The sequence below is a fragment of the Moschus berezovskii genome, chromosome 4 (genome assembly GCF_049115385.1).
Source record: "Moschus berezovskii isolate FMDL1 chromosome 4, NW_MosBer_1.0, whole genome shotgun sequence".
NCBI classification, from domain to species: domain Eukaryota; kingdom Metazoa; phylum Chordata; class Mammalia; order Artiodactyla; family Moschidae; genus Moschus; species Moschus berezovskii.
This window is the reverse complement of record NC_142463.1, coordinates 89,373,833-89,401,479: the sequence shown is the minus strand read 5'-3', so window position 1 is coordinate 89,401,479 and position 27,647 is coordinate 89,373,833. Positions and strand designations below refer to the sequence as shown.

At 51.9% G+C, this 27,647-nt stretch overlaps 1 protein-coding gene across 2 annotated transcripts in view; it reads right to left on the bottom strand.

Moving 5' to 3' along the window:
- Window positions 1–27,175, bottom strand: part of SLC6A17 (solute carrier family 6 member 17) — a 55,654-nt gene extending 28,479 nt beyond the window's left edge. Inside the window, exons 1-6 of one of the 2 annotated variants that reach the window (XM_055403295.2) lie at window positions 26,759–27,175; window positions 10,322–10,695; window positions 5,005–5,162; window positions 3,220–3,346; window positions 2,078–2,259; window positions 343–453 (exon numbers count right to left, since the gene is read on the bottom strand). In XM_055403295.2, the coding sequence (XP_055259270.1) occupies window positions 343–453; window positions 2,078–2,259; window positions 3,220–3,346; window positions 5,005–5,162; window positions 10,322–10,607 (864 nt within the window). In that variant the 5' untranslated portion in view covers window positions 10,608–10,695; window positions 26,759–27,175. Of the gene's footprint in view, window positions 1–342; window positions 454–2,077; window positions 2,260–3,219; window positions 3,347–5,004; window positions 5,163–10,321; window positions 10,696–26,471; window positions 26,709–26,758 lie in introns of those variants that run through there. The other variant, XM_055403296.2, reaches the window with a different exon arrangement.
- Window positions 27,176–27,647: the final 472 nt, after the last annotated feature.

The window sequence follows — 27,647 nt, the reverse complement described above, 5'->3', positions numbered from 1 at the left end:
CCCATCCCCACAGCCTGGCCAAACCTGACTTTCCACTATGGCCTTAAGCACGTCCAGTGCCTTTCCACACTCTCACACATATAGTTCTGCTGAAATCTATCTGCACCCCGAGGCTGTTTCAGATGTCACTCCTCCCTGAAGCTTCGGATTTCACCCATACTGATGTGCTGTCTCTCTCCTTGGAACCGTGCATGCAGGGCCTGTGTTCCCCTCCCTGGTGCCTCCGTCCAGCAACCAACACAGAGCCCGCCACCCAGCAGGCCCTCAGCGAGTGTTAAACTGCATGAAACAGATGAAGTCCAGCAGAGCTGTCCATGTTCCCCAGGAGCCTGTGACCCTTACCTTGGGAGTGAACATGTGTAGGATGCCATCGATGGCCCCCCTCAGCAGCAGCCCCCGAACCAGGAAGCAGGCCAGCACCACGTAGGGGAAGAGGGAGCTGAAGTACATCACCTGCAGAGAGAACAGGGACCCACTGTGGGGCATAGCCCCTCCTGCAGCTGGCACCCGCCTCCCTGCTCCCAGCTGGGGTGCACGAGCCGCCTCTGATGGCAGTAGAAAGCAGAGCCCCAGGACCCCCCGGGCATGCTGCCAAACCCACTGCACGTCTGGCACTGAGCCAGGGCAGAAGCAGGCACACAGACAGGCTGGAGTCAGTGTGGCTGTGCCTGAGGCTTGTTTTCTCCTTTCAAGGGTTGGTGGGGCTGGGCCCGCAGCCTCCCCACCCCCAAGGGCTGCCACTGGGGCGAGGAACCCTTTGCTCTTCCCTCTTCATTTTTTTATATCTTCATGCCGGCTTTTCTGTCCCTGACTCCAGGGGACTCCCTAAGGATCTCCCCTGTCCTTGGAGCTCCTTTGACAGAAAGCATCCAGGAGGGTATAGGCACGGCTCCCAAACAAAACCATCAGAAGAAGGTCCTGCCTCTTGTGATTATAAAGTATATGTTATTTTCTAACACATGCATTTCTCAAACATTTCTATATCCCCATGTGCCTGGCACAGAGCCACCCACAAAGGAGACACTTACAAAAAATTTACTGTGCTGAAACCAAGAGGGCTGTTTGGGCAGGACGGTGTAAAGGTTAAAAGCACGCATGTCCAGAGTTAGACCCCCTGATCTCTGATCCCAGCTCCACCATTTTCCAACCATGTGACCTTGAGCTATTTATTTAACCTTGGGGTGCCTCCATTTCTTCATCTATAAAATGGGTATAATGATTTTGAAGGTTTTGGTCCAAATGCACTCATAAATGTGGCAGTGCGTGATCAGTGACATGAAGTGCAAGCTACTAGTCTGGCCTTTGGAGAGAGAAGAGGCAGTGGCTGAGATCACACTACCTTTCCAGGGCTTAGCTTCCCTGCTCATCAAATCCACTGAAGGACCTGGAGCCTCAGACAGAAACAAGGTTCGAGTTTGAGCCCTGGGGCTGACTAGCTGGCTGTCTGACCACGGGTGAGATTTTTTTCCCTTTTCCAAGCCAAAGTTTCCTCATTTGTAAAATGGGTAGATTGAGCTATAGGATTTCTAACATCTTTTCCAGCCCTGGCAGTCCATGAATATTGACACATGACAAAGAAGAAAGGGTCCTTATTTGAAGGGAAAATGACCTACTGGGAGAAGGTGTGTGGGGTTATGCTGGTCTGCATCCTTAGAGGCTCTCAAAGTCCCCTTCACTCAGAGAATCCACCTATTCCCAGAGCCCATTAGTCACATATACAGTGAACTGTTAGTTTTCACCAAAAACTGCTGAGCAGGCTCTTCTAGGATTTTTGCTAGGGAAGCTGAGGGGCAAGGGTCTAGCCAAACATTCTAGTTCAATACTCCTGGTTTTTTTTTCCTTAAAGTTTGCAGAGCAGCCCTGAGTTATCCGAGCATGGAGGCAGCTGGGGTCACAGCAATGGTCTTTCACAAACCCACCCTGGTGGGCTGTTCACAGGGACCAATACTACAGCAGTGACACGCCTATCTCGGACCTTTCACGGGCGACCCAGAGTTCTCTGCCTCTGCCATCCACACTTTTTTGCAGTACCCTCTCCCCGAGTAAGTGTGGGTGTCCCAGCCCCCTGGCCACTCACCTTCCCCGAGGACTGGATGCCCTTGACGACAGCCATGCCCACGATGCTCCAGGCCACGAGGAGGCACAGAGTCATCTTCCAGTTGAGGCCCCCACTCTCCGAGATGGAGTTGGAGATGTCCAAGGCCTCTCGGTACCAGAAGTAGGTAGTGGCTGAGCTCTTCTCACACTCTGCCTCCACCACTGAAATGGCAGCAAAGGCCACAGGGGCCTGTGGGACCACCTCCTCAGCTGGACCCCAATCCAGGGCAGCTGAGCATGGTAGCAGGAAGGGACTGTATTGTTCTGGGTTAGCCAGGATCTGGCAGATCCTGAGGACTCCTGGGCTCCCGAGGGACTTGGGAGGCTTTAGGACACATTGATCTAACTGAATTCCCACTCATGCCATCCCCCTGCCCATGTCCATCAATGGAGAGCAGGAAGGATTAGGCAGAACTGGCCTTGGGAAAGGTCCTGACCTAGGAGCTGAACACCTGGGTTCTCATCCTAGACCCTTAGCGAAATCAGTGGTGTGACCATGGGAAAGTTGTTTCTGAGCCTCAGTTTACCCATATATGAGGTGGCATAAATCACCCAGCCCTTTATAGGACTGGCATGTGAATATAGATTGTTTCCAGACAGAATAGTGCTAGAGTAACACAGGGTAGTTAATAATAACTAAACTCACAATTTCCAGAGTTACTCCTACACTCACTATTTCATTCAAACCCTATAAGAACTCTGTGGGACAGGCTGGCAAGAGATCATCATAGGGGACATGAGGGGACTTCCACGGTGGTCTAATGGTTAAGAATCCATGCTTCCAATGCAGGGGGAAAGGGTTCCATCCCTGGGTGGGGAAACAGATCCCACATGCTGCACGGCCGAAAGAAAAAGAAAGCGGGAGAGATGAGGATCAGAGAGGGTAGGTGGCTTATCCAAGGTGGCACAGCAAGTCAACGAAATCCCAAAATCTGCAGGGAAGGAATGGAGACTCAGATGTAGAAAGTGGATTTGTGGACACAGTGGAGGAAGGAGAGAGTGGGATGAATGGAGAAAGTAGCATCAACAGCCTAAGCCTCCCCTCTTAGGCTCTGTGGATTCCTTCCTGGGACAGAGCTAGCTGGGATCCCCAGGTGGGTTCCTTAGAAGAACCATACTTGCCTGCCACGGTCCCATTCCTGGAGACAGGGCACTCACTCCAGGGCAGTGGGTACTGGAAAGACTTGAAGAAGTAGAAGATGCTCCACCCGATGATCACATTATAGTACAGCCCCACAAAGAGGCAGACCTGCAGACGGGGGTCCACGGGGATCACAGAGGCTGCAGGAAGCTCCGCCCCCTCCCTTCCCCCTTGCCCAGCCTTGAAGGAGGAAGAGGAGAGAGGGGACGGTGGCAGCAGAGGGCCTGCTCCTAATCCTCCACTCATCTGTTATTCGGGGAATCCACAAAGGAATGTTTCAGATATTAAAGTTCTCTCCTTTAAGCAATGAGGTCTTAAAATGTTAATCCTTTCCAGTTTGAAATTCCTCTAAGATGCTTGAAGCACTTCCCCATCATTTCCTGATGACTCAGGATTATAATTCCAGAACTGCCCTATGGGGCTATGGAGGCATGCCCAGTTATCGCTGCCACAGTAAATGGCCCCAGACAACTGTGCTTATTGAGGTTTTGTAGATGCTTCTTGTTGGCTTCCCATGTCCTCTGTTCTCTCAGGATGCTGCTTTCTCTTTGGTACTGTCAGAAGCCTGCCTCTAGAAAGGCACTTCTCATTTTTTGGAACATGATAAGCAACCTTGGTAAAAACTGTATTTAAAACAGAAGCACATGGATTCTGACTGAGGGTCAAAGTGGTTTCCTTTGAAAGCAATGCTTCTACATGTAGAGATTTTCTGCATCCACTCGGGATGCAGAGACCCCTGCCTATAGCCAGAGAACCCCTCTCTTTCCAGGGGCCTGGCTATCTGATGTATATGACACTGCTGGGCAGTGAGAGGGCTGAGAGACCCTGGCTTCATCAATTTTGTCTGAGCCCTGGTATGATTGAGCAGACACTCCTATAGCATACCTTACATGTGTAGGAATATAGCGGGAGACATACCCACTGCCTTTACTGGAATGCTTACAGTCCAAGGAGGAGACCCTACTCACATTCATGCACGTACACACGGCCAGCCCCAGCAGAGGGCGCGGTATTTGGTAATGTCAACCTGTGCAGAGGTGCTCTCTCCTAGTCTCCGCCTGAGGCAGGTTTGGGCTGGCCCTGTTGCCAGGCCTGACAGATCCTTCCAGAGGCAGACTCCAGTTTTTATCCCTGGTGTGAGCATGGGCACCTGCAGGCTTTGCTCTTAAGGGAGGCTCGGTTTCCTCACCTGGAGAGCTAAGCAGGGCCTCATCTGCAGCCCCATGGATCAGCCTGGAGCCCTCAGGGAGCATTCCCACCCAGGCCAGTGGGGTCTCCCCATCTCCCACTGTTCCAAAGCCAAACCCTTCTGGGATCAGCCAGGCCCCTGAGGCCTTCTTCAGCTCCACTCAGGCCCACAGCACACTGGAAAGGAGACACCATACCCCAAGGCTGCCTTTTCTCACTTATCCAAATAAAATTCCCTCTAACCCAGCAGAAAGGATGGGCCTCCCTCACAGAGTACTGATGGGCTGGTAAGCAGAGCGGGTATCTGGGATGGTCCACGGGTCCCCAGAGAACTCTGGCTGAGATGTCCCAAGCCTTTCCTTCTTCATAACAATCCCAAATATCGCATCATTCAGGCAGTGGTGCCAACTTCCAGTTTAGGAAGTATGTGGTCCTGAGACACCAGCTGGATGCAATACTCAGGATGAGGGTCTCCCTCCCTGCCCTTCACCCCTCCCAGGACTCCGGGCTGTAAGCCCTGTGTCCCAGAGCAGCCCCTCTGCCTCCCGGTCTGTGCCTGCCACCAACCCCCAACTTACTATGCAGCTGGAGAAGCCGATGCCGCCCAGGCGGGGGCACACGTAGTGCCACACGCCAATGCTGCCGCGGCGGATCCTCTGGCCCACGGCCAGCTCCAGGAAGAAGAGCGGGATCCCAATGATGATCAGCAGCACCAGGTAGGGCACCAGGTAGGCACCTGGGGAGGAGGGAGGGATGTGGGAGGGCGTCTGGAGCACGGCAGCCAGGAAAGGAAGGGGTGGCAGCCAGGTCCTACAGCCTCAGCCATATCTCCAATCATCCTCAAACTGTCTCCAGGCCCTGTGCTCCTCCTGGCTTACACATGCGACCTACCACACACTGGCTGCCCAGACCTCCTTCTCCCCCTTGGCTCCACTGACCCAAAACACTAAGGGAGGAGCCAGATGGATGTCAACGCCTGCTATTCACAAGGCTGGACTCAGAGGCAGATAGCCCCACCTCCCCATGCATTCTGTGGACACCTATTCACACCCCCTCCCACCCACGGAGGAGCAGCCCCCACTCACTGGCCCCTCAGAGGCACAGACCCTGGGGCACCGTCCTCCCCAAGTCTGGGGGGACCAGATGCTGACACAGCAGACTGGACAGCTCCAGGGAAGCAGAGCTTGGAAGCTCTCCAGGGACACAGGGTCTGACAAGCATCACCATTAATCTACAGCTAATTGGGAGGAACGGAAGAGAAATTAGCAGTTTAGGAAAGCATAGCCAGGAGGATCATAAAGGATAGAATGAATCTCACTAAAGATTCCAGACAATAAATTTAGCTCGCTGTCCCAGGTCTCACTGCAGACACAATCTCGATTCCAAGTGACAGGGCATTTAGCAGAGGAATTAAAACCATGTCTGGACACAGACAATTGACCCCGGGGGAAAGCTGTGCCAACAACCCAGTCCTGAGAGCAGTGCTACTGGCACAGCCCTGCCTGTCTGTTAAAGGTGTCTCCAGGGCCCAGCACCCCCAGACCAAGCCCTGCAAGCTGGGAGCCTCCAGAAGACCCCCCAGCCACACTGCTCTGTTCCCCATACTGCAACATCCCAATATGTGTAATAAGCCCAGGAGTCAGGCACCTCTGGGGCCCACGGCTCGGCACTTGGCAACAGCCCATCGTTAGCTATTCTATACCAGGGTGTGCAGTGGGGCTATCTGGGCCACAGAAGGCACAGACACTATCCCAGGAGAACTGGTGGGACCCTCGGGCTCACCTGAGCACTGTCAGCACATGATCAACTGAGCATACACACGCTGAGACAGGGGCGTGGGTCCAGAGGAGCTAGTCAGAAAAGGTGCCCAGGGAAGCAACCCCCGCAACTTACAGAAGAGCATCGAATTCATGCAACACACACGTGCACGCGGTCACATGAACGCATACATTCAACTTGTCACTAACGAGCCTCTGCATCATATTAGAAAAGGAAGGGGGCCTGAAGGACCCCTGGTTCTGTCTTTTAACCCAGCTCTGTCTCGTGGTCTCCAGCTCTGGGAAACGGAAGAGGAGAGGAGGGATCTGAAGGACAGCGTAGGGACACAGGCTCCCTGGTTTTATATTTCACCCACGAGTCCTCAGGTCGGGGAAGATGTGCAGGGAGACAGGTCTCAAGGGTCAGAGAAGTAGGATAGCATGTTCTGTGGATGCTTTTCTCCTCTTCCCAAGGAACTAGGGAGAGTCTCCAGGTAATTGCTGTCCAAAGACAGGTCCTGCTGCAAAGACTTGGACCCCACCAGTCACCACTCAGGCCCCAGGACTCTGACTGGACTGGAGGAAAGTTTCTTCAACACACTGAGGTCTAGCTAACCACAGGGCTCAGGGGACTGCAGGCTGGATGAGCAGCATTCTGCCTGGGTTCATCACAGGTGCTTTTTCATATCAACTCTTATTAAAATCATTTGGACATGCACCCTCCTCTACCTTAGAAAATACAATTGGGGACACATCTGAATTTACTTTGATGGTTCAGTGGCTTTCAGGGCTTCAGGTCATCAGTCTAAATAGCTGGGAGCACTGTTCAGGGAGTTATAAAATTTAGCAGAACATGGCTATAGAGTTAGATTCTGGGATCTCTGAGGCTTCCTGGATCTCTAGCATGTCTCGCTATTAACAGCAAGCCCCAAGGTGGGCTTTGAAAGACCACCTTGATCTCAGCCTGTTGAGATGCATGCTGAGTGGGGGTTGAGATCCAGACCTTGAAGTCAGACCTTCTGGGCCTGAGTCCTGGTTCCACCACTTACTGGTTCTGTGACTTTGAGCAAATTGCTTGATCCCTCTGTGCCACTGTTTTCTTATCTATGTAAAGAGGATGAAAATATTAGGTAGAATCATATGAAATTGCTGATATTTTATCATATTTTACTTAAGAAAATGCCCAGTTCATACACTTCAACTGTACATCTATTGCACAGGGCTGCCACGAGGATTAAATGAGTGACTTACCCAGAGTAAGCACTTGATGACCATTTGCCTACTTCTCATAAAAATAAAGAGAAAAGCAAGCAAACTGCGAGGATGAAGAATAAAGAAACTGCCAACATCTGGAGGAGCTAGGCAGAGTTTTGGCGTTTCCATCCAAAATTAAGCAATTCTCAATGGATCACTCAGGGCTCAAAACCAGAGTTTTGACTCTCAGACCAACCATCTTCTGTGACAATCTGCCTCCTTCCAAAACACATTTAAGATGACTAAAATGTTTAAGATGACTATAAAAACCAGTAAAATGCAAGAATTAAAGGTAGAGATAAAGAGGGATTCCAGGAATTAGAAAGGAAGGGAAATGAATGTAGGAGCATGGAATGGGGAGCTCAGAGGCCTGAGACCTGATAATGCCTTTTTTGGGGGGGGGTGTTCGTGATGTCTAGTGCCATGGCAATGGTCTGGTGACACTGGGAACTAACAGACTTTGGCAAGAATGCTGCCTAGGGGCAGGGGAGGGGTGGAATGTGTGGTGGGGAGAAGGACTCTGTGATTCAGCATTGAATGCTCAGGCAGACTGATGATCTCAGCCATGAAGGATTTGGTTGGAGGCTGCCAGCCAGAGCCCCTAATGCAATGTGCCCTCTGAAGTCATTTTGGGTACTCGGAGCTTTTAACATCTCACAGCACTTGAGGGAATCACACACTTCCCTTTGTATCTTTGCTTTGGGCTGGCCTTATATCAACTCAGTGACTGGGGCCTGGCCATTGCCATACAGGGGCTTCCCTTGTGGCTCAGCTGGTAAAGAATCTGTCTGCAATGAAGGAGACTCTGGTTCAAGTCTTGGGTCAGGAAGATCCCCTGGAGAAGGGATAACCTACCCATTCCAGTATTCTTGGGCTTTCCTGGTGGCTCAGACCATAAAAAATTCTCCTGCAATGTGGGAGACCTTGGTTTGATCCCTGGGTTGGGAAGATCCCCTGGAGGAGGGCAGAGCAACCCACTCCAGTGTTCTTGCCTGGAGAATCCCCATGGACAGAGGAGCCTGGTGGGCTACAGTCCATGGGGTCGCAAAGATTTGGACACGACTGAGCAACTAAGCACAGCACAGCACGGCATGCCATACAGATTGAAAGCTCTGATTGACAGCTATTTAAAATAAAGAGTAAAAATGAAGATCTTCAAAGCAAGGAGAGTACAGAGGGAAGAGACTGTGCCCTGGTGGCAAGATGGAAGTTTCTGGCCCTAAGTCAGGTGGGCATTCTCACTCTCTGCCCTTCAACAGAACTGGAAAAGGAGACGTCTACAGCCAGGCTCTGCCTTCTGGACCAGGGAGAGCATCCCAGAGGGGAGGGAGAGACTCTGAATAGGGCTGCATCTCTGGGGGAGCCCACATGGCAGATCCATGGGGCAGGGAGGGCAGTGACAAGGCTAAAATGCCTGTAGAGCTGGGGCCACACCCTCAGGCTGGAGCGTGGCAGTCCCCGGGCACAGGGACCCAGGGGCAAGAAAGTTCTTTGCTGGTTCCATCACTTTCCCAGGACCAGAGGTCTGAGCTTGGAACTGTCAAAGCCCACTGGGTTTGTTTTGTTTTTGCTTATTTTTGGTTCATTTCCCCCTGGTTTCAAAGCAAATTGCCTTTGGAACATTCCAGCTTACCTCAGAGGTGATAGGGGATAAGGCCTGGGGGCTTCTACCCACCCCAGGAGTTAGAATAGTGAGTAGAAATGGTCTGATATCAGGGGCAAGATCCTCTGCGGGGAGTGAATCCCCCTCTGGAGGGGCAGCACGAGGGCCCCTCCAACCTGCAAGGCAGCAGTTGTAGTGATTAAGGGCTCAGGCTCTGGGGCCAAGCTGTCCAGGTTTGAATCCTGACTTTATCACCAGCTGTGTGACCTTGAACAAGTGATCTAACCTCTCTGTGCCTCAAGTAACAGCCTCTAATATGAGGATGATAATAACTTTTCCTCACATAGGTTTTTGGGGACAATACGATGGTTGAACTATATGAAATTGGTGCTTTGGCTGTTCCAAGATGCAGTTTCATGCATTTCAGCCTAATATCCAGGGAGAGCTTATGATAGTGCCTGGCATCTATAAGCATTTAATAGTAATGGCCAACAGCTGCTCGCTACTGTGTGTCAGATACGTGCTCAGTAGCTTCGGTCGTGTCCAACTCTCCACAACCCTATAGACTGTAGCCCACCAGGCTCTTCCTGCCATGGGATTCTCCAGGCAAGAACACTGGAGTGAATTGCCATGCCCTCCTCCAGGGGATCTTTCTGATCCAGGAATTGAACTTGCGTCCCTTATGTCTCCTGCATTGGTAGGCGGATTCTTTACCACTAGCACCACCTGGGAAGCCCTGTCAGATATAGTGGTAAGCATTCTATTAATAAATATGCTGCTGCTGCTGCTGCTAAGTCACTTCAGTCATGTCCGACTCTGTGCGACCCCATGGACTGCAGCCTACCAGGCTCCTCTGCCCATGGGATTTCCCAGGCAAGAGTTCTGGAGTGGATTGCCATTGCCTTCTCCGATTAATAAATATAAAGCTCATTTAATTCTCCCAACTATCCTGTGAGGCAGAAACTACTATTCTTCTCATCTTACAGATGCAGGATAGCAAGGCACAGAGAAATGAAGCAACTTGCACAGAGTCCCAGAGCCAACTGGCTCCCCTGGGACTTGAATCCAGCCTGTCCAGGGCCAGAGCCCACATTCTCTCCTCAGGCCTGCAGCCTCTTGAGAGCTGTTAGCCATTCCTGGGGAAGGGCCTCAGTCTCACTCTGGAGGCCTGAGTTCCAGGGTACAAGGGCCCTGGCTCTACCTCATAAAGGGGTGTTTCTTTTCTCCCCTCAGCCCAGCCCACATGCAGGGCACTTTGGGACAAGTAGGGCTGCCCCTTACCTCCTCCGTTTTTCTGGCACAGGTAAGGGAACCTCCAGATGTTGCCAAGGCCCACAGAGAAGCCAATCTGGGCCAGGATGTACTGCAGCTTGCTGTTCCAGGCCGGCCGGTCCTCCGCGTCCAGCTCCTCCTCCGCCGCCTTCTGCTTGCCGCCTGCCTCGCCGGCCATGTTCAAGACACTCTGTTTGTAGTCCACGGGCTCCTCCAGGGCCAGCAGGTCGGCCACGGACTCCGTGACGTGCTCATTGCTGTGCTCGCGCTGGGTCACCTTGCTGTTCTTTGGCATTGGGCCCCCTGGGTGGCGCAGCCCTGCTTCCCAGCACGTGGAGAAGGTGGAACTCAGCTACCGTCAGCTCCTTCTCATCCAGGGACCTCTGAAACCAGAAGAGCAGGAGAGGGTTTGCTGACCACACCAGAGAGGTGGGGAGCCCGAGTGGACACGACCCTATCAACTCCCTCTCACACACTCAGAAGCTGGTCGGTGGCCTTGAACTTCAAGCTTGCCTTCTTCCCCAGTGAGGGCCACTGAGGGCCTCAAGGTCTGCACCCTCAGTTTCCCCATGGACCTTCTCAGTTGAGCATCATCAGAAAGGTAAGCCTGATGGAAGGGGTAACACCATACACCAAATCCAAATAAAGGGTCATCCATCACAACATGGCCACCTTTCACAATCATAGATCCTAGAATGTTCAGGAACATTTGGAGGGCTCCACTGCCTTCCCCTCCTAGGGCAGCACAAGGTGTAGCCAAGTCCTAGCCCTCTTGTGTTCTGTTTAGTCGAACCACCTGGTGGGACCCGGGGAAACCGGCACCTGTGTTCCAAATGCAGTCGGGGGCCAGTGGCATCAACATGCTTGTCAGTAACACAGACTCTCAGTCCCACCCCAGACCTACTGAATAATGTGTTTCTACAGAAACTCCAAGTGATTCAGAGGGACATTCATGTTTGCAAAAAAAAAAAAGGCTAACGCTCTTACATGGGACCCCTGGACACCAGCATTCCCCAGGCAAGAGTACTGACGAGGCTCAGCTAAAGATTCTGGCAGCAGAGACCTAGAGATGCTTGCTCAGTGCCAACAAATCCTGGGTCATCGCTCAGCAGTGACATTATCTGAAGGCCACTGCAGCCAAGAGCCAGTTCTCCATCCTTCTGTGACAGTTTTACAGCAGATAATGTCTGCACGATGCGGGCGGGGGAAGCAAAACTCTCACCTGCTCCTGCCATTCCCCATCCATCTTTCCTGCTTTCCCTTAAACAAATAGAGCACCAAGGAAACGATCCTTTGAAGGATCCTAACACTCTGCTTGTATCAAAGCACCTCCTCGTTAAGGGAAGGTTGGAGGATTTAAAATTAAACCACGCACACCCTGGCCGGCAGTTGCCTTGCATCTTTCTAGGGATGTAAATCATCCTGTTCTGTCATTACTCCATTAAGCGAAGGAGTTGCCTCTGTTTCCCTGGCATGTGCCATCTCGACACTCAGGCAAGAGCTCTGTGTAGCAGAAGGGTACACACCTGCCCCTCCTGCTGGCCTTGACCCAGACCTCCTGGCTGACTCCACCCAACACCTGACCTTTGAGGAGACCTGGCCAGCCAAATCCTATTATACATGTAACGAAGCTAGGAGACCTGGCAGATGGGGACAACTGTCCTCCCTAGTCTGCGGGTCAGCCAGCCCTCCCCAGCCCAGGTTTTGGATCACACAAGCAAGTGACACTTTCTTGTCCTCTTCATCTAAGGGGGACAGTGATTCTTTGGTGACTGTCCCCTTCTACTCTAGGCACAGTCAGGGTCTTGGGACAGAGCCAGACTGCCTGAAAGACCTCAGAATTCCCTATAAGAAACGCAGCTCTCAGTTGGGACTCTGATTCACAGTGGGTCAGCTGAACACTCCATCATGGCCTGGAGGGTGTCCCAAGGGAGGATTGTATGTCTGTGGACCCTCCAGCCCTCAGCCTCCCCCCAAGCTGCTATGGTGCCTGTGCTACAGAAGCAAATGGTCCCCCTAGGAGCTGTACCAGGGGGAGGCCTGTGTTCTTGCCTAGGCTGCCAGGATGAACCCCTCCCTCTCCCCAGTCATCAGGTGGTGTCCCCAGGCCCTCAAATGGAGAACAAAACTTAAGCCACACGTGATGGCGGCTTGTCCAACTAGTCTGTCATTCCTCAGCTACGTTAGGAGTTTTATAAAAAGCTAGAGCTGGGAGGAGGGTCAGGTAGGTCCCTCCTATGCGCGCAGTCACCAGGGCACCTGAACTCGGAGCCTCCCTGCAGGTACTCAGCCTGCAGCAGGATTAGATCAGAACAATATGGAATGCATATGTACTGTTCATCTTGTCACAACTGGAGAAAACAGGGATTCCTGCAAGTCAGCAGAATTTACCTTGAGGCTGGCCAATTCGACAACACATTTCCCCATAAATAGATTAGTGAGTGGCAGCTCTGGTCACCAGCACGAGAAGAGCGGAAGGGAACAAGGCACCACTGTAAACTGAGAGGGCTCAAGGACAAAACTGGCACATTCTAGTAAATCCAGAGAAGGGTACCCACAACAGCATCATGGAAGCCACAGGCATCAGCTCAATATGAGCTTCTTCCTTCTTCCCAAGACATCACTGATGTGCACGAACATCGTGCACCACAGTGTGGGGCCTGGGGTCCTCTGGGCCATCTGCAAAGTGCTGCTGCAAACTTGAAAGCTGAGACACTGGGCCAGGCTGCCATCAGGACTGGAACCTGCTGCACCCATGAATCTGCTCATATTACAGGAGTCCAATGTTCAGAATACTAACGTTTGAGGAATCCTAGGAACATTCTCATTTTATATATGAGGAAACTGAGGTCCAGAGAGAGGGAAATAATTGCCCAAAGCTACTGGGTCAGACCCAGCAGGGAGTGGAACACAGGAAGAAGACAGTATCTTCTTTGGGGGCTTTGAAGTCAGAAAGGCCTGGATTTGAGAGCCCACTTCATTCACTCACTCACTCATTTCATTGAGTTGACAAATATTTACTGAGTGCCTTCTTCTGGTGGCTTAGACAGCGAAGAATCTACCTGCAATGCGGGAGACCTGAATTTGATCCCTGGGTTGGAAAGATCCCCTGGAGAAGGGAATGGCTACCCACTCCAGTATTCTTGCTTGGAAAATTCCATGGACAGGGGAGCCTGGCGGGCTACAGTCTATGGGGTCGCAAAGAGCTGGACACAACCGATCAACTAACACTTTCACTTTCTCTGTAGCAGGCTCTAAGTGTGAGGGATACAGCAGCAAACAATCCAGAGCTTCCTCTTGTGGAGGTTCTATTTCTGGCGGACAGGCCAGACACTCAAAGAAATAAACATACAAAATAACCAGTGGTGATTTTTACTATAATGACAAATACCAGGGGATGGAGAGTGAGGTCGCTGGCAAGCTGGAGGGCTGCAATGTTACCATCTGGAAAGGCATCCCTGAGGAGGGGACACTGCAGCAGAGGCACTCAGGAAATGTCTGTCAAGTGCCCGAGTGAGTGAAGTGCCTGTCTGACTTCAAAGCCCCTGGCCTCTACCCCACACCTCCCCCACCTCTCACTTCTACGCCCCCACTCCGCCAAATGTAAAGACATTGGCTGGTGCCCTGAGAGAGGCGGGCAGCCACCTCGCTTGAATTTTCCAAGTGTTGGGTCCTTCCTAGGTGAAAAGGTTCTATCTGATGACAGCTCCTGCCTCCTCCCAGGGAGGGCTGTGTGAGGATTCCATGAGCAGACATACGCAGAGTGCCTGGCACGGGGCTTGGCGCTAGGAAGGACCCCAAGGGTGGAGGCCGCAATCTGGAATTCTGGTCTTGTTTGTCTTTATTCATTTAAAATGAATTCATTTAAAAATATGTAAGTCCCCCTATTTATATTTCATTACATAAATGCCCTGTTTCTCCTCAGGAAAAGCCAAAATGGGTTTGCAGGCGGAGTGGGGTAGAGGGCGGAGAGCGCTGTGAAACACCACCAGCGCGGAGGTGTCCTCTTTTGCTAGGAAGACGCAGCGGCACCCTGAAGCTGGCAGGGCGGCACCCCGCGAGGTCCAGGCCCACCCACCTGGCCCCGGGGTCAAAGGGAAGCAGGCGAGGGCCGTACGGGGCCAGGCCCCAGGCATGAAGATCAGCAATGTTATTACTGATAAAAAAAGAAAGCATAGCCTCACAGTAAAGCCTGGCAATATTATGCATAGAACTATAGCTCATATTTTGAATAGTTTGAAATCATTTAAAAACATGTTTTACACAGTCCATGGGTCCAGTATGAGGTGGTGATTCTGCTCCGAAGCCAAACTGCCTGGGTTCGAATCTCAGCTTCCCTCCCCACCAGCCACAAGCCTGGCCTGGTTCTTCCCCTCACTGAGCTGATTTCCTCAGTGCCACTGAACAAAGCATGACCACCCGGTAATGTCGAGGGGAGGACAGGGTGTACAGGTCTCAGGAGGGGGCCCGGCCCCCAGCCAGTGCTCACAGACGTCACCTCTTCTTATCATCTCACTGGAGTCACAGCCCGGCCCGAGAAGTGCAGTGAACAGCTGTGCCCCCAGGAGGGACAGGGCATGGCCACCGTCACACAGCTGCCAGCACCCAGGTCTCCCCGATCCTGGCTCTCTCCAGGTCTAAAGGGGAGGCAGCAGCAGTGACTTCAAATAACCTGCCGTCTCCACAGCCCTCCAGTTCCCTGAGGCCTGGAGACCCTGTGCCGGAAAAGGTGAGCTTTCAGCCCATGGCCCGGGAATCCAATGTGTACCCAGCGACCCTGAAGCACGGCCGGGAACAAGCACCAGGATCTGAGAAGGTCCAGGCAGGTAGATTCCTCTCTGCCCTGCCTTTGCTGCCCGTGGAGCCAGAGGTGATCCAGGCAATGGGAGGCCCATTTGGTGCTGGTCTTGCTTGACCAACCACCAGCCAACTGTGCAAAGTGGCACCATCAACCTGACCTCTCAGGACCTTGCTTTCCCTGTGTGTGCAATGGGTAGGTCTGGATGATCTCTGAGGCCCTTTCAGCTCTGCATATATCCAGGGAGTGCTCCTCCTGCACATGCACGTGAGCAAGGTGTGACCTGCCCCAGCACCAGACACTGCAGGTCCTTGGGCTTGTCTGTCAGGCCACCCTCTTCCGGATGAGAGCTCACTGGGGTGCTGTGGTGATGCTTTGACCACCAGCCCTAGTAAATGGGGTGGGTTGTAAAGGTGCTTTCCCAAGAGGCACATCAGAGGATGCAGTGCCATGGTACACCCCAGAAGGATGCCTCAACTACTTAAAACACAATGCAGAGAGGCTCGAATGCCGAGAAAGCCCTCAGTTGCCAGATCTGTCACTTAGCAACAGATGCAGCTTACAGCTCAGAATAGCGCATGTGAGAGAAGCAGGACGGGCGAGTGAACTGTGAATCTTCTTAAAAAGAGAAAAATAATAGTGTGACTAGGAGGCAGACAGGTAAAAATATCTCAGGGCCAGAGGGCTGATGGCTCCACAACAACCTTTCAAGCACAGCACTCATTCAGTAATTACCCCCCGGGGCGGGGGGCGGGGGCGGGGTGGCTGCTCACCCTGCAACCAAGGCCAAGCCAGGGGCCTCTCCACCCGACAGGATCGGGGGAAGAGGGACCCTCTGAGCACCTGCCTCCTGAGGTCAGTAAGATGGTACCTGCTAACTCAAAGGTCAAACTCAAAGAAGTCAGTTTCCACGTGAGACTCCCAGGTGAACTGAGTGGACAGGCTGCTATCTTGGGGAAAGAGGAGCCAAGGGGACCTCAGACCCTGAGGACTGACTTCACTGAAGCCCTGAGGGTGCTCAGTGTTGCTGCCTTGGGTGGGTGGGTACTCTGGAGAGAGTGTTACAAGTCTGTAAATGCAAACCTCTATCACAGGGCTTCCCAGTGGCTCAGTGGTAAAGAATGTGCCTGCAACGCAGGAGACCTGGATTAGATCCCCGGGTCAGGAAGATCCCCTGTAGAAGGAAGTGTACTCCATTCCAGTATTCTTGCCTGAAAACTCCCATGAACAGAGAAACCTAGTGGCTTCTGCAGTCCATTGGGTCTCAAAGAGTTGGACATGACTTAGCTACTAAACTACCACCACACCGCAGGGAAGCCGTGGGCCCCCAGAAGAGAAGAGCAGTGGAGAATGCCCAGCTCCCTGGGCCATACAGCCAAGTCCAACTCAGCACTAAGCAGTGGTGAGAAGGAAGTGAGGTCAGTCCCTTCCTCTCAGGGAACTTAACAGCATCCTGATTTCCAGGTGACAAGCTGTGGTGGCCCACACACTTTTTCTAATTGCCTCAGAGCCTCTGGGCTTCCACTGAGCCCAATACAGATCAGACTGTTAGAGACCCAAGTTATCCCCCGAATTATTTTTAATTGTCTTATTGGAACCTCTGGCGGTCAACTGGTACAAACTGCTCCTGGCAGGCCCTGGCCTCGGGTGGCCGCTCGTCTTGGTTTTTCTCGCCCAGGAGGCACAGCCAGGAGCCAGCACATTCCTGGCCTCTCCCTCCTCCATCCCCACATCGCAAAGTCCTCTCCCACCCTTGTGCTCTAACTCAGGCCTTCTCTCCGTGGAAGCCCAGCACTAGGCGCCCAGCTCACATCTCCTCCAGGCCTTCAGAGGAGATACCATGTCGCTCCATGCCCACTGCCATCGCATCGCCGTGGCAGCTCCTCCTGCGGGCCCCCTTCCACCTCCCTGGCCCTGGCTCTCCGCTCCTCCTCGGCCCACCTCCTCATCCTCTGCCTCCTCGACCTTCTAGTCTTTGAAGGTCCAGCTCAAGGCCCAGCAATGACGTGACGCCTTCCACAACTCTCTAGTGAGAAAGAACATCCCTTTCTTTCTCTTTCTCAGTACACTTCTTGAAAGACTATTTGCTCCTTTTACCATCTGGCTTTCTAGTATAGCTAGTTATTCGAGGCCTGATTCCTTTTCGAATCACAAGGCTCCCTGCAGGCAGGACCCAAGACGGATCAGCTCTGTGGCCCCCCACTGCCCCACACCCAGCAGGGCCTGGCCAACAGGACAGGGCATGGAGTTCACAGATGCCCCGAGGCCTCTGCCTGCCCACCCTCCAGGATCAACCTGCTTCCCTGCTTCCTATGTGAAAATCAGAACTTCGGCCTTCTCCTGTGAAACAAAGATGTGTCGGCGAAAAGCTAACAGCTCTGAGCAGAGACGTGGTAAACCTACCAGAAGTCGTCTGCCCAGCCAGGGGCTCTAATCTGGCGCAGCCCTGCAGCACATGTGGGGAGGACCCTAGGCCTTGGAAGACAGATTTCTAGCGCTGACTCATCTGGAAAATAGGGAACAGCTCTTACCTACCAACTGCATCTGGTTATCACATGGATAGAAGGAGAAAGAGAAAGAAAAGCTTCCTGAAACGTCAAGTCAACAGAACAGCCACTTCTGACACCATTTCACAGATTTTCCAGCTTTGTGCTGTGGTCCCCAGTCCTTATCCCAACTGACCGCATCTTTGCTTCTCCAAGGCCAAATTCTGGTGACCAACTACTACATGAGCTCAATAAATATGATATGAATGAAGTGAGTGAGTGAATCAATGAACTGATGTATTTTGAACTCCTCAAAATTTCTAGAATCTGATGTTATTTCTCAGCTTCAAATTTTCCCATCTTCTGACATGATACTCTGATCCCAGGAGCATGTGATGCCCCAAGCAGCTGTTTGAAACTAACATAAACTAAGAAGTCTGGCCATCGCTCAAAGACATTTTGCCTTTCCTATAGGAGCCATGACCTGTGCCTCCTTGTCTCCACTTTGCAGGCAGGATTCATCCACACCACAGAGAAGTAATCACTGGATGGGCACGGTCTTGGTGTGGAGCCTTCCAGAGGCTTGCAGACCATTCCAAGCAACACACAGGCCAAGGAGCCAGTGGAATCTTCTACATCTTGTCTCATCTTCCTGTTGCATTTACTGAGCGTGTTCTCTGCAGTTGGTATTTTGTTTTCTTAGTCAAGGAGGAAGGAAAGCGGGAAAAGGGGCAGATGGTCCACGGGGGGAGGAACTGGCACTGGAAAACATGGGAGAGGCCAGTGCCAACAAAAGCTTTTGGTTCAGTTCTACCAAGTCATGTGAGGGGGAATGCACGCCCAGTGAGTGTGAAAGCAAGAGCAGCACCGTGGCTGCCCCACAGACACCTGCGCCTTCCACTAGAATTTAGGTGCTGAGGGCAAAGTGGACTGTGGTGATAATGACAATTTCAACAGCAGCACAGGCACTCCTCTGGTGATCCCAGTGGCTGAGACTTCATGCTCCCAATGCAGGGGGCCCAGTTGGATCCCTGGTCAGGGAACTAGATCCCATATGCCACAACTAATGATCCTGACTGCCACAACTAAAACCCAGTGCAACCATATAAATAAATAAATAGTTTTTTAAAAGACCAGCAGCACATAGGCTATCCTTCTTGAGGGCTGACTATCCATAGCAGCCATTATGTTGAACAGACATTATTTCCATTAACCCCGCCAAAAGTTGTATGAGGCTGGTGCCACTCTTATCCCCATTTTACAGGTGAAGAAGTAGAGACTCAGAGGGGATACATTACCTGTATTTCATTGAACTTAAGACTTTTTGGTGCTGGTACTTTCTTGAACTTACCAGAAAGGGTCCATGGAAGGTTTTCACCCACTTGACCAGCAGCCCATCTGAGACATTGTTGACTGCACATTCTGATTTTAAAATGTGGCACTGTGCAAAATTACACATCTTTGGATTGATGAAATATAGCTCACAGTCAAAAAGTGGAGGCCTGGAATCCCAACCACCAACATAAGGTGACTCCAGAATCTCTCAGCCACCACACTGTCCCAGGAAGATCATGGGATTTGGAGTCAGGGAAACCTGGGCCTGAGTCCTGCGGCCACTTGCAAATCGTGAGTCTTTGGGAGGATTTACAGCCTCTTTTGGTTTCAGCTTCTGGACCTGAAAAGATGGGGATGAGGCTCTGACCTCGTGGGACTGTCATGAGGATGAAATGAAATAACACAGGGAGCACACCATAAACCCCATCAGCTGCCCCTCCACATGAGAACACGGGGGAAATGGGCTCAAGCAGGAACAGAGGCCCATTCACCCATGTGCCTGCAACATCCGGGAACCAGCATGGAACAAGCACATGGTTCCCTGAGGACGTGTGGGGCTGGTGGGGGATGCAGGTGTCCGGAGCTCCAACTTATTTCCAATTCTCTCTTGAACTGAAGGAGAATGGAGCCCAGAGACTCTGATGAACTAGAGATACTACAGAAATATGGGATTTTAAAACTTCTCTATATTTCCCCTTTTTCCCTCCTTCCCATCCTTTACTTCTTTCAACAGATATTTACTGAACAGTAACTGAGCATCAAGTCCTGTCCTATACAGCAGAGAACAGAGAAAACAATGTCCCTGCTCCGGGGGATTTAGAGGACAAATAAAAGTCATATATAATAACAATTAATATCACATGAAAGTGAAAAGTGAAAGTCGCTCAGTCGTATCCAACTCTTTGCAACCCCATGGACTATACAGCCCATGTAATTCTCCAGGTCAGAATACTGGAGTGAGTTGCCATGTCCTCCTCCAGTGTATCTTCCCAACCCAGGGATTGAACCCAGGTCTCCCGCATTGCAGGTGGATCCTTTACCAGCCAAGCCACCAGGGAAGCCCAAGAATACTGGAGTGGGTAGTCTATCCCTTCTCCAGCAGATCTTCCCAACCCAGGAATCAAACCGGGGTCCCCTGCATTGCAGGAAGATTCTTTACCAGCTGAGTTACCAGGGAATATCATATATATAGGCATAAACTATATAGTGATATCAAATAAATATATACAGGGGATAGAGTGAGGTAGGCATGCTATAATGTATAGGGGGTATTGGAAAGCAACTCTGCTAAACACCTGATAATGTGAGAGCATAAGCCAGGATGTCCTGGGGAAGCAATCATGGCAGAGGGAACAGAAAGTGCAAAGGTCCTAAGGCAGGAGCCACATAGGCCCTGTGCTTAGAGCATCCTAACCCAGGGTAGAACGGGATATGCTGAGACAAGAGAATAGCTGGCAGCCTGAGCAGGCAGGACCCATCAGCCGTGGAAAGGAGTCTAGGGCTTCTCTCAAACATTAGACTGTTTTTAAAGGGATGGATAGAGTACAAGTTAAAAAGCACATGGGTTAGGAGTTTGGGATTAGCAGATGCAAACTATTACATGTAGAATGCTTAAATGACAAGGTTCTACTGTACAGCACAGGGAACTATACTCAGTAACCTGTGATAAACCATAATGGAAAGAATATGAAGAAGTATGTATACATATGTATAACTGAATCACATTGCTAGACAGCAGAAATTAACACAGCACTGTACCTCAACTAAATGAATTTAAAAAAGAAAAAGCAGGTAGGTTAGAGATGGTGGTGACCTGGGCCAGGCTGATGGATAAGGTTGAGGTTTTAAAGAGAGGAAAACAGAGGACCCAGGGTACTGAAACATACACAGGCCCCGAACAGAAGACCCATGAGACTGTCCTGATTTAGAAAAAAAAATTATCTTTTAAGTCAATTGTGAAAAGAAAAAGTCCAGGAGTGACAAGCAAAAGCCTGATTCCCTGCTTTTCTTATTCGTGGGAGGGCCACAGTGGCAACAGATGGGTCCTTACAACCTGTGCCCTAATCCTCTGACCTGGATTTTTTTTACAGCCACCATTTCCTCTTGTTCCAGAGAGAGACAGAGGAATCACCAGTGTCCAATTACCTGAGTTACCCACCAGACCGCCGAAGAGCACTTGAAAGAATAGTAATCAGAAACCCTTAATTACAGTCCCAACATGATGTCTCTTTCCTGAGGACCAGAAACGTTTGTGTCTCTTTCCCCACCAGCTTTCAGCACAGCTTTGTGGAGGGGTGGGCAGAAAGGCACCCCCATCAGGAGCAAGTCGCCAGCCCCCTGGGATCACAGCGGAGGGAGCACACATTTGAAGACACACTGCCCTTCCATACGTTATTTATCCCCAAAACAACTTGGGGTAAGATGGAATGCTCATTTTACAGACAAAGAAGCCTAAGCTAGGGGAAGATTACTACCGTGTGCTAGATTATCTCGCCATGAAACAGGCGAGGCAGAATCCAAACTGTGGTCCACCTCACTCAGGAGTCCGTACTCTCCCATACTTTGGTGATTTCCAATCTTCCACACGTGATGACACACAGAGAAGAGAATACTGCCATGGCACATTGGGTAAATGGAGGAGGTTTCTCCATCTGAGACCATTCAAGGCAATTTCAGGGGATGAAGGTGTCATTATCTCTGGGCCACATGCCACCCATCTGGGGCCCTGGTTAGGAAATTCTCCAATGCACTGTGCCACACTGCAAAGCGACACATGTGAATCTCATTCAGGAGGTCAACAATGGAACAAGTCCATCCACCATCATTCCTCCCGGAGTCCAGGAGCTTTCTCACTTGGCCAGGTCTATTCCCAAAGCTAAAAGCATAATGCAAATTGGGGGACTGGTCACGGAGATTGCTTCCGGTGGTTCTAAAGGAGTCCCCAAACTACTAACAGGCAGTCTCAGAGGTGTGCCAGGACCGTGGACAGCACCCATTGGGCCATTCTGAAAGTCAACGCTGGCTGCCCATTACAGAAGCATGCTCTCCTCCCTGTCGAACCCCAGGAAGAGGAGATCCATGTCCTTCCTGAGCACTCACCAGGTAGCACCTGCTGGAGCCATCCCATCAGATGACTGCTCACATCCCCTGAATGGTAGCTTTATCAAACAGCACTGCTGGCCTGGAGTTGGATTTAAAACCACAGGAGCCCAGAAGTCTTATAATTAAAGAGAAAATGCAGCCAGCAGGAATTTGGGGTGTGGACCAATAGATTCTATTTGCAAGTGAAATAATAGGTGGCAAATTAGTGGTGCACAGAATCCAGCAGAAGTTCCAAGTAAACTTGTAATCAGAAATGACGGAATACAGCAAAAGGAAACTTATCTTCAAATGAACTGTGAGTAGGCTGTGGAAGACAGAGTGGCAATTCAGTGGGTCAGATGCAGTTGATTCGATGACTTCCAGGCCTGGAAGCTGGGGTGTTACTTCCTCTGGCCCCACACTTGCCCCATTCTCACTCCACAAGTGGCCTCAGATCAAAAGCGTTTTCAGTCTCAGCTCCCAAGTTGGGAACTCAAGCTGCCCAAGCCTCATCTGACACAGGATTGTTCTCTATCAAAACATACCTGGTTTTAAACATGAGAATAATTTGGTACAGTAACGCATTTTGCACCTGAGCCCACGTTCTCACATGTGAATCACATGTGCACAGTGAATATCTAACTATATTTTTAATAACTGAATTTATCCAGAGATGGACCATATCTTAATTTTTTAAATCACTCATGGGGGATGGGAGAGAGAATTACCCAAAGACTGTATCTCCTCAAAATGGCTGTCTATGGAGCAAGGGCTTCCCAGAAGACCTCTTTGTCCCCTGGGGGTGCTTACCTTTCAACAATCCACCCTTACTTTCAGAAACGTCCCCACCATGAATAAAGGGGGCTTGAAGAAGTGAGGCAGGTTAGGAGAGTTGGGACCTATTCTTCCAGGTGATTTCTCAGAGAGAGGAGATGAAGAAGCAGAAGGAATTAGAGACCAAGTTTCCCAGAACAGTCAAGGACGCACGTGGTGGAGCTCCAAGGGTGAGGAGCACAGGTTCCATGATGGGACGGGACCAGGAAGCAAGCAGCATCCCTCTGGGTAGCCCTTGCTGCCACTGCTGCCAATGACCTTGGAGGGTTAGCAGTTTCGCTCTGGGGTCTGGGACCTCACCAGAAACTGCTGCAGGTCCCTGGCACACACTCTCCAGCAGAGAAACCTGACACATCAGAGCCCACCAGTGACTGGCTGCCCTTGGTACTGCAGAAGCAAAAATCCTCAGGCATCCTCACATTTGCTCTGACTCTTCCTTCACTGCTCCTAGAACCAGCCCCAGACTGGGAAAGACTTTATAGGAATGAGGTCGGGGTGGTAGAGATCAGGAAGAGAAAGATGGACAGGACAGTAAAGCATCAAGATGAAGCCTGGGATGTTCTTCTGGATTTCAACCAACCTGGGACCACATACTGTATTCCCCCTTAGAAACTGGGGTATGCTCATTCTCTACCAATTTCCCATTAGTGGAGGCTCATGTCCTTCTTCTCAGAGCAACAGCTTAAAGAAACAAACTCACAGGTTTAGACAACCTCGTTTGGGTAAATGCCTATGTTGTCAGCAAAAATTTATTAAGAACTTACTATGGATTCACATCACATAGACATCAAGAACATGAAGTCTGGAATCTAACAGACCTGAGTGCAAATTCTCATGTTGTCACCCACTACTGTGTGACCTTGAGCAAATTATTTAAGCTCTCTGAATTCAAGTCCCACATCTGTAAACTGCTGACAACAATAATATGCCTCCCAGGACTGTAATGAAGGTTAAATGAGATAGTATATGAATGAAGCATTTAGCACAGCGCAGAAGCCTCAATAAAAACTTAGATATTATCACTGTGTGCTAAGCACCCAGCACCCAGCCCTCTTAAAAGCAGGCCAAGCAGGCATTTCCCCACAGATGACCATCCCACCTGTGATCACGGGGCATGCACTACCACAGAGCTATTCGTGGTACTGTGCTTCTGACCTCTGGAAGTCAGAGGGGATACCAGACTGGGGAAGGCTGATGTAAAAGGAATCTATAATAACAGAAATTTTCCCCATCCTGGTGCTCCAGAAATTTCGTTGTAATGATTTCTTGCAGCCCAGCCTGAGAGCGAGCAATAACTCAGACCTGGTTTAGGAAAAAACCAAAATCCATCTTCCTTTTAAACTGTTCTGCTGCTTATCTTAGCAGCTTTGAAGGGATTAATGATGAATTGTCCTGCTGCAGCAAATCTGGACAGGAAGGAGCACGAGGAAAAGGAAGCTGCACAGACAGAAAGAACTTGCTTCTTAGGATTCCTCTCCTCTACTCTCTGTATTTATTATATCATCCTTGGAATTTGCTCCCAGATCCAACTGGGAGGGCAGTGATTCCAGGGTGCATGTACCATTCACTCTCATAAGCATGTGCCGGCACGCACACACACACTCACACTCACATACATACATTTCCAGTCTCAGGCTAGAGTTCCCTGAGTCAGCATGGCTTCTTTCTTGCTGTCCTGGGGGGTCCCCTTATTTTCTTTGTTCTTGAGGTGCACACATCTTAGCTCAGCACCCAGCGGCCCCAGCACAGCTCTGCCCACCCTCTACCCACCCCCCCCACCCGACTCCACATTCCACAGCCCTGCTCTTACTCAGGCTTCCCCACTCAAGATCTCTCAGGGGACACTTGAGGGTTGGAAATAGGTCAGTTTGAAGCTGCACTATAGGTCCTTCTCAACCACATGGAAAGCCCTGCCACTTTCATTTGTCTCCACACTCCCTCTCACACCAAGAAACAAGGACAGGAAGAGAAAGACTCACTTCGGATTAAGATCCATGAGGAAAGGGGAGAGGAACTAACACTTAATGAGCATCTGCTAGGTGTCTAGCACTGGGCTTAAAAATAAGCCTGCAGAAAAGGTACTACTGGCATCCCTGCTCTACAATGGAGGAAATTGGGAGGTAAGGGACTTGCCCAAGGTCACCCCACACTGGCACATGGCAGAGCACTGGGCCCAGTTCTTACTGAAATCACAGGGTCTCCTCCCCCGACACCCCCAACCCTCTCCTCCAATCTACCCTCTCCCAACTGGGCCCTGCTCACCTTTCCCATGGGCTCACAGCTCCAGGACACTTGGCCAGTAGCCAGATCTCCGCTTAGCTCACTCTGGAGACTTGCTCACCTTTGGTCAGTGACGTCAAAACACTGGAAGCTCGAGTCCTTGCCACTCACGAGTCCCAGTAGACAGCTTCATTCAACTCAGAAATAGCTGACACACAACTCTGCATGTGACTCAGGCCAAATGCTACAATCAGGCTGGTGGGCACAATCTGCCTTCTGCACTGAGTCACACTCCAGGCTGAGCTGCAAGGATTTGCTGAAACTCACCACCTACTTAGCCACAGCTGCTCCATTAGAGAAGAGGCCAGCAGAGGAACTGAGCCTCTGATGGTCCCCATGAATGAGCCACGGCCAAGGACAAGTAGGTATGACCTCAAAGCTCTTCCTGCCCAGGTCCACCTCAGCGGCTCATGCGATAATGCAAGCGCAGCATGAGACACAAGAAGCCCTCCGTTAACCTCCACTCACTCTGACCTTATTCTTCAGACATCAGTCCAATACAGCATAACTAAAGTTTTGGTTGAATTGGGGCAGGGGGAGCATTTCAGGATTTTTTCAGTTCCTGAAAGTTCCCATTACTAGGGGCAGTGCCCTCAAAACAAACTTCCTTCTCTACACCCCTGACCTATCTCCCCAACCCAACCCCACCTGCCTCGTGTTCACAGTTGAATTGCCCCAAAGGTAGCTCCGGCTAGAAATTTCTTAATCTAAACGGTTCGATAAAATTTTCTCAAGGAACGAAAGAGGAAAGGGAACAATTTTTTTTTTTTAACTCTCCTTGACAGCGACTGGATTCCGTAAGGTGAGTGGACTCGGGATTTCTGAACACTTGCAGCCCTGACAGGGCTGTTTGAGCCTTAAAAGGAAAGAGCAGGAGGCCGCGCCCCTGCGGGAGCGCTCCTCCCTGGAGCACTACAAGCATCGCGCATCGCTGGAGAGCACGGTGTGCACAGGTATAAACGTGCCAGAGGCCTCGCTCCCGAGGCGGCGCCCGCTCCAGACCTGCACCCCGCGCACCTACGTCCGCATCTCCGCCATTCCATTCCCAGACGCTCTTCCCTGGAGGGAGCATGGGCTCTCCGCTATCTAGCTTCGAGTTCAGCCGGGACCAGCCCCAAGACTGGGAATTAAATATTTATCTCAGGCGCGAGCGCTCTGCTTCTCTTGCCAATGTTACTGTCAAGGTCATGGGCCTGAAGCCAGTGGCTGGGGCTGGGGTCCCCAGCGGCGCAGGAGACTCCCGGTGAGAACTGCACCCTAGGCGCGCAGCTCTAGGCGGCGGTTCTTGCCGGGCCTCCTCCCCGGTCCTCCGCGTGCGCTCGCCTCTGCAGCTCCGCCCGATTACCTCTGGAGTTCTTCGGCCCTTCTGAGCCCGGGAAGGTGAAGCCGGGTGTCCAACCCGTGACGGGGGCGCAGGGCACCAGCGAAGCGCCGGAGGAGCGCGGGCCCCAAGGTTCCGTCGCCAGGCAACGGCGGATCAAGTGGCTGGGGCTCTTGCACAGCCAGGCGGATACCCTGGCAGAGCCGCCTCGAACCTCAGTCCTTAGGCCTCCCGGGCTGGGGCGGGGCCGAACAGCTGAAGTTGCGGCGGCTGGTCCCATAAAGCCAGGCTGGGCGCGGCCGGCGACTCACCTGTCCCGCGTGGGTCGTAGCGCGGTCTCGGCTCCTGCACTCGGACCGAGCAGCTTTGGTCCCCGACGGGTGGCGGGCGCACAGCCCCTCCCACGAGCAGTCCGAGTGTGGCGGCGACGGGCCCCGGCCGGGGCTGGGAGGAGACCCGGAGCCGCGCACGGGCGCACGCCAATCCGATCGCTCCTCGCTCCCTCCCTCGCCGCCGGTCCCGGCCGGTCTCCCGCCCGCGGCGTGCTCGGGCCTCGGGGGAGCGGTCCGGGAACCCAGGTACCGCTGCGGAGGGAGCGCGTGAGGCTGCAGGCGCCGAGCCCAGTGCCACCCTCCCTGCACCCGGGCCGCGCCGGCTCTGCGGAGCGGAACGGAGCGGGGCGGAGCGCAGCGCTGCGCGCACTCTTCCCTCGCTTTGCGAAAGGCCACCCTGACGGCGGGGCGCCGTGACGCAGGCTTGACTCACGCGCGGCCCCGCGTCAATGCGAGGTTCTGGGGCCTCTGGTGGCAGACGTAGGCGGAGTGGGCCAGGAGAGGGAGAGGTCTGCCTGGGAGCAGCCTCTTGAAGCCCCCGGCCAAGGAACCCAGACCCTGGAGAAGCAGTACCTTAGATTCTGCCTTAAAAGAGGAATGGGACTGCCATGGCCAAGGCCCTCCTGAGCCTGGGCCTCACTTCCTTCATCTTTCCAGGCCCATCTCTTTCGGCTGTCTGGTATGAACTCAGCACCAACCAAACCTAGTGATTCCCCTGCCCTGGGCACTTCCTCCATGCTTTTGTTCACTCTCTTCTCAATTCCCCATTCCACTGTCCTTCCATCTTACCACTCCTCAAGACCCTTCCATGTGTGGTTCAACTCCTCAAGATGTCACTCATCTCCTGAGCTTATGTATGGCGGAGGCT